The sequence below is a fragment of the Triticum aestivum genome, chromosome 4B, assembly GCF_018294505.1.
Source record: "Triticum aestivum cultivar Chinese Spring chromosome 4B, IWGSC CS RefSeq v2.1, whole genome shotgun sequence".
Taxonomy (NCBI): Eukaryota; Viridiplantae; Streptophyta; class Magnoliopsida; order Poales; family Poaceae; genus Triticum; species Triticum aestivum.
Genome location: NC_057804.1, coordinates 400,482,514 through 400,489,059, shown reverse-complemented (window position 1 = coordinate 400,489,059; position 6,546 = coordinate 400,482,514). Strand labels below are relative to the sequence as shown.

General features: G+C 43.4%; 1 protein-coding gene across 1 annotated transcript; it reads right to left on the bottom strand.

The window, feature by feature from the left end:
- Positions 1 to 300: 300 nt before the first annotated feature.
- LOC123092353 (uncharacterized) lies at positions 301 to 5,982 on the bottom strand. The gene is made up of 2 exons (XM_044514119.1): positions 2,569 to 5,982; positions 301 to 1,392 (listed from the first exon to the last, which is right to left on the bottom strand). The coding sequence occupies exon 1, from the start codon at positions 4,127 to 4,129 to the stop codon at positions 2,690 to 2,692; it is 1,440 nt and encodes a 479-aa protein (XP_044370054.1). The 5' UTR covers positions 4,130 to 5,982; the 3' UTR covers positions 301 to 1,392; positions 2,569 to 2,689.
- Between the last annotated feature and the right edge of the window lie 564 nt (positions 5,983 to 6,546).

Sequence of the window (6,546 nt, the reverse complement as noted above, 5' to 3'; positions counted from 1 at the left end):
AGTTCAGATTGTCTGTATTGTCTTTTTTGGTGTTTTCCTATTACTTGAGAAACTAAAATGCTAACACAAAAGGGAACAACAGGACATGAACACATATATTTATCTAACAAGCGTATGACAGAGTGAAGAAACAAGATAATGGACAAGGATGAAAATGCTTCATGTCACAACATATATTACAGGTACAGAGCTAATACATAGACTGAAAATTGAATGATCACACAACTGACTACCACAGAGAACAATTTCAATACAAAATTAAATCACAAGTAGTAATCCGAATTTATACAAACCACTAACTAACAAACAGGAGACATATATATAATTGTTTCACATCAACCACACAGTCTTTATAATTCTCAGATGCATGAGCTAACACATAGATAACAAAAATGATCAAGAATCTGCAACAAGCAGTACAGAAGTGACAATTTTAACTAATTAACACACACAGGAAGTCTGAACTGAACAACAGTAGATTACTAACACTTATCAAATCTGAATAATACAAATCATATGCGTCTCAATCTTACAGAAATTTCAAAGAGAGTGAGAAAGAAAGAAAGCAACAGGAGGTTGAGGTAGTAGTAGCAGCAGTTTTGTTGTTTAGAAGAGAACAGCAACAATTTTGAGGTTCAGGTAAGAAGAACAGTAGCGAGGCAGAGAAGAGGAGCAGCAAAAGTGATGTGGGGAAGAAGAACTAGCAGTAGGCAGGAGAAGAAGGAGCAGCTGGAGCGCACAAGCAGCAGCAGTTTTCAGCAGAGAAGGGTACCGGCAGGGAGGCGCAAGGAGGTGGAGAGGATGAACAACAACAGGGGGGTTGCAAGGAAGGAGCAGCAGCGGTGCTTGGAGAAGAGCAACAGGAGGTCAAGAGGAAGAAGGAAGATGCAGCAGCAATAGCAGGTTCAGAGAGGAAGCGGCAGGAGGGGCGCGCGAGGTGGGCGCTGGTGGAGGCGCGGTGGTGAAGTGGAGCTGGTGACGCTGGTGGAGTGGTGGATGGATGGCGCGGCGCGGCTGGGATGGATGGATGGTGCGGCGGATGGTGCTCGTGGCTGAGTGGAGGAGCAGCAGGCGCACCGCCACGCCGGCCTGGCCGCGGCGACGGCCGGTGGTGGAGAAGGAGGGGTGAGGGAGAGAGGTGAGATGCGAGGCCTGATGGGGATCGGCTGCGCTAGGGATTTTTGATCCCCTCCTCTGTTTTGTCTTTTTTTACTTTGGCCCTCCTCCTTTCTTCTTTCTTCCCAAGAAGATCCTCCTCTTCTTTTAGTTTGCTCCCCTACATTACTTCTTTCCTTCACGCTCAAGCCTTGACGTATTTCTTTCATGCCCTTCTCTCTTCTCGTTAGCCACATAGTAGAAGTCTTGACGATTATAGTGCATTTGCGCACTTTTCTGCAAAATAAACAATTCACTAGTCAACATTCTCTTTTATGGTTATCATTCAAATATTCAACAAGTCATAGCAAGAATGGATGGATATATCTCAATAAAAGGTGAATTTGTGTGCCCAAATAGTATATAAGAAATGTGCTTATCAAGTTCCCCCACACTTAAATCTTTGCTTGTCCTCGAGCAAAGGAAAAAAAATTTGATGGTGACACAACTCACACTGCCTAGTAAATATGCACTTTCCGATAGATAGTAATTCCGACAATACTGGAACTAAGCAAATGTACTCTACTGAAGCTAAATTGTGATAAGAAATATTTTATAACACACTGTAAATGTTCCAAGTCAATGGCCTTGAGTCAAAGTGAATACTAATAATCAAGAGCTGGCTCTGTCTTCAGCCCTGAGATAAGCTGGGACCCCAAAATCAATTAGAAAAACAAGTTACTTATTGAATTTAAAGCACAAGTGATGATATTATATCAGTCTCACCAAAGGAACATACCACCGATCCCGAGAACATGGTATACACCTGGCTCGACCAAATTATTAGTATATTTTTTTGTTATCTCCCCAAAGGAACATACCACCGATCCCGAGAACATGGTATACACCTGGTTCGACAAATTATAGCATTTTTATATAATTTTTTTTTAGAGTCCAATCTACCAGATTTCACAAGCCACCGATCCAGGGAACATGACATGCTACTATAGGTCGATCGGACTTAAAATATTATAATTATTTTATTTAGTTATTTGAAAATTACTTAGCTTAAGTAAAACAGGAATAATTGAAAGAGGAATCCATAACTAATGGCACTGTTTTTCACATACTACAGATCCAGAGATCATAGCTACTACTTAAGTGCCACCAGTTACTTAGCTTAACGTGGGACAGTCAGACACAGCACATCAATTCATTAGTAGGTTTCACTTAGACTCAAGGCATTCCCATTGAACATTTACATGGAGGTATAAAGTATTCATTATCACAAATTACCATAAGAAGAATACTGCTGCATAGTTTTAGTATTAAGAGAATCAACAATCTTCTTGGAGTGAATCCTACTTTGCAGTGAAGAGTAAGGTGTCACAATGCAAAAAGCGTTTCAATGCAATAAAATGCCAGTTCTCGTACTAAATTTTCTAAAGGTTGCTTCAAGTGGAACAGAATCACCTGGTATTTGTATACTCTTCTCTCCTACTTTCTTCTCTCCACTCTTCTCTGTTTGTGTTCCCTGTTTGTGCTCCCCTCATCGCCATGCTGTGACTCCACCAGGATCCCAAGGAATGTCACCTCAAACCTGGTCAGCATGTAGTAAACAGTGCAGTAGCAAAAGCCTGAAATAGGACTCACACAAACAACTACAAGTGATACGGTCGATGCCCTCCAAGTCATCAATGGAATATCCAATTATATAAGCATAACTATAAAGCACATGTTTAGGATGGCAGAAATCAGCATGGTCAATACTCACACGAGGATGACATTTATCATTAAGTGCAAGACTAGCATGGGAGTGATATGTTTCATTAAGCATAGGATTAGCACGAGGAAAGTAACTATGATCATCACAAATGAGAGTAATACCACTAACAGGGTATATATCATCATATCCAAGCAAATGAGTTTTCAAATCAATCTTAAGTGATAGTATCATGTAAAGCAAGGTAGTAGCAAAGAAATCACAAGGCATCATGTCATCAAGAGGATTGAGTAAACCTGACACATCACGCTCTGGTATGACAATAGGCAAATGAATCTCATGATCTTCATCTTTATCTACAGCAGCTTCTTGTAGTTCTTCAGTAGTAGATGATGAGTCTTCAACTTGATCACTTGGGAATTGCAGCTCTTGACCATCTTGGTCCTTGTCTTCTAGTTCATCTTCTTCAATCTGAGGTATCTCTTGCTCAAGGCACTTGCTAACTTGCTCAACGAAATGTGAAGGTGTTGGAACCTCACATGTATCAAGGGGAATCTCAGCAACACTCAGCTCTAGCTGTGAAGAAATAGAGCTGCCAGCGTTGATGTTCTTCTCAATCTTCTTTACTTCTTCCACTAGCTCATTCCCACTCTTGATCTTCTTCATTTCATCTAGTATAACCTTCCTAATAGGATCATCCTCGGCACTCCAACTGAACTCAAGACTCAAAAGTGTGAACTTGTCTATGTCATCAAACTCATCTTGAGTAGGCACTTGTGTTGAAGGTGTTGGTTGACCAAATGGAGGACCATTTAACTCCATTGGCAACATCTCCTCGTGCTGAGGTATATGAATAGGAGCTGAATAAGACTGTTGTGGAGCATAGCTGTGGCTCTCCTCTTCATACCTAAATCCCTGCATATGATTACTAGAAGCAAGCGGTGAGATCTCGGGGTTGTTGCTCCTATATGACATATTCGGGTTTTCAGGACACCCATGTGAGTAATTGTTTTGGTATGAGCTATGCTCTTGAGCGAAGCTCATGCCAAAACAATCTGGAGTGTGAGAGTAACCACGCTGACATTCAGCGGGCGAATGGCCCTGAAATCCACAAATATGGCATGTAGGAGCAACATAAGGATTGCTTCCGGAATAAGGATAATAAGAACTAGGCCTATCCTCAAAAACTACTCCTCGCTGCTGAGCTAAATCATCTAATTGATGGGAAATCTTACTTATCAGTTCTTGAATACTTTCCGTGTTGTTTGTAGTGTTGCTCGCATAAGCATGATGATCTGAATAGTAAGCCATATCCGAGAAGACAATTCAACCTACAAAATGAACAAGAAAAGAAAGAGAAGATAACTAGAACAGTGGTTAGGGGTAAGAGATATATCACAAATATATGGCACCAGATAGAAACAGAAGCAAAACCTAGTCTATAGCCTAACACGGTCACACGACGCTAGTCCCCGGCAACGGCGCCAAAATGATCGATTGAAAGTACTGCGGGATATTTCACCCGAACTGTGAGTGTCGTGTTCTCCACAGGGACTAGGCGACAGCAACAATGCTCGGCTAAAGCTAGGTGACAGAACTCAGATTATAAATGCAAGAAAATAAACCTAAACTAACAAGGTAGTTCCCGAAGATCGTCGCCAAAGAAAATGTAAAATAAGCAAAGGGGAGGTTCAGATTGTCTATATTGTCTTTTTTGGTGTTTTCCTGTTACTTGAGAAACTAAAATGCTAACACAAAAGGGAACAACAGGACATGAACACATATATTTATCTAACAAGCGTATGACAGAGTGAAGAAACAAGATAATGGACAAGGATGAAAATGCTTCATGTCACAACATATATTACAGGTACAGAGCTAATACATAGACTGAAAATTGAATGATCACACAACTGACTACCACAGAGAACAATTTCAATACAAAATTAAATCACAAGTAGTAATCTGAATTTATACAAACCACTAACTAACAAACATGAGACATATATATAATTGTTTCACATCAACCACACACACATATGTCTTTATAATTCTCAGATGCATGAGCTAACACATAGACAACAAAAATGAGCAAGAATCTGCAACAAGCAGTACACAAGTGACAATTTTAACTAATTAACACACACAGGAAGTCTGAACTGAACAACAGTAGATTACTAACACTTATCAAATCTGAATAATACAAATCACATGCGTCTCAATCTTACAGAAATTTAAAAGAGAGTGAGAAAGAAAGAAAGCAATAGGAGGTTGAGGTAGTAGTAGCAGCAGTTTTGTTGTTTAGAAGAGAACAGCAGCAATTTTGAGGTTCAGGTAAGAAGAACAGTAGCGAGGCAGAGAAGAGGAGCAGCAAAAGTGATGTGGGGAAGAAGAACCAGCAGTAGGCAGGAGAAGAAGGAGAAGCTGGAGTGCACAAGCAGCAGCAGTTTTGAGCAGAGAAGGGTACCGGCAGGGAGGCGCAAGGAGGTGGAGAGGATGAACAACAGCAGGGGGGTTGCAAGGAAGGAGCAGCAGCGGTGCTTGGAGAAGAGCAACAGGAGGTCGAGAGGAAGAAGGAAGATGCAGCAGCAACAGCGGGTTCAGAGAGGAAGCGGCAGGAGGGGCGCGCGAGGTGGGCGCTGGTGAGGCGCGGTGGTGAAGTGGAGCTAGTGACGCTGGTGGAGTGGTGGATGGATGGCACGGCGCGGCTGGGATGGATGGATGGTGCGGCGGATGGTGCTCGTGGCTGAGTGGAGGAGCAGCAGGCGCACCGCCACGCCGGCCTGGCCGCGGCGACGGCCGGTGGTGGAGAAGGAGGGGTGAGGGAGAGAGGTGAGATGCAGGCCTGATGGGGATCGGCTGCGCTAGGGATTTTTGATCCCCTCCTCTGTTCTGTCTTTTTTTACTTTGGCCCTCCTCCTTTCTTCTTTCTTCCCAAGAAGATCCTCCTCTTCTTTTAGTTTGCTCCCCTACATTACTTCTTTCCTTCACGCTCAAGCCTTGACGTATTTCTTTCATGCCCTTCTCTCTTCTCGTTAGCCACATAGTAGAAGTCTTGACGATTATAGTGCCTTTGCGCACTTTTCTGCAAAATAAACAATTCACTAGTCAACATTCTCTTTTATGATTATCATTCGAATATTCAAAAAGTCATAGCAAGAATGGATGGATATATCTCAATAAAAGGTGAATTTGTGTGCCCAAATAGTATATAAGAAATGTGCTTATCAGGACTCTCCCTAAATACTGAGCGGGAAGGGCGCCAAGAACGGCCATTTCGAAGGGGAACATCCAGTACAAGTTATCCTAACTAAAGTTGGTCTTCGGCTGCCAAAAGCACTGGCGATGACGCCGCCTTGGGCTCCACGGTGACCTTCATCCTACCGCTCCGCTGGTCTTGGTCTCGTTGCACTGAAATGGCAACCTTTGCCTGATGCCTCGGTACTCCACGTCTGTGCTTGCCCCCTTTGCATCAAAGAGGAAACAAGGACACTGCGCAGGCCGGCGCCCGCCTGGCCTCGATCGTCATGGCTTGCGTCACGAGCACATCGTGAGGTACCCTGTCTTGATCTCTCCGCCTCCTTGCGAGCCTGCCTGGCGAGGCCATCCCTGAGGAAGCCTTGCGTCGTTCGCCCCGCGAGGCTTGGCCCCTCGCAAGGGTCTTGAGTCTTGTGCTGATGAAGATGGGTCGTACTGCGCCACCACCCGAGCCACGCCGCAGGCCACAG

Coding starts and splice junctions, on each gene's coding strand:
- LOC123092353 (XM_044514119.1), bottom strand. CDS start 4,129: ATGGCTTACTATTCAGATCATCATGCTTATGCGAGCAACACTACAAAC.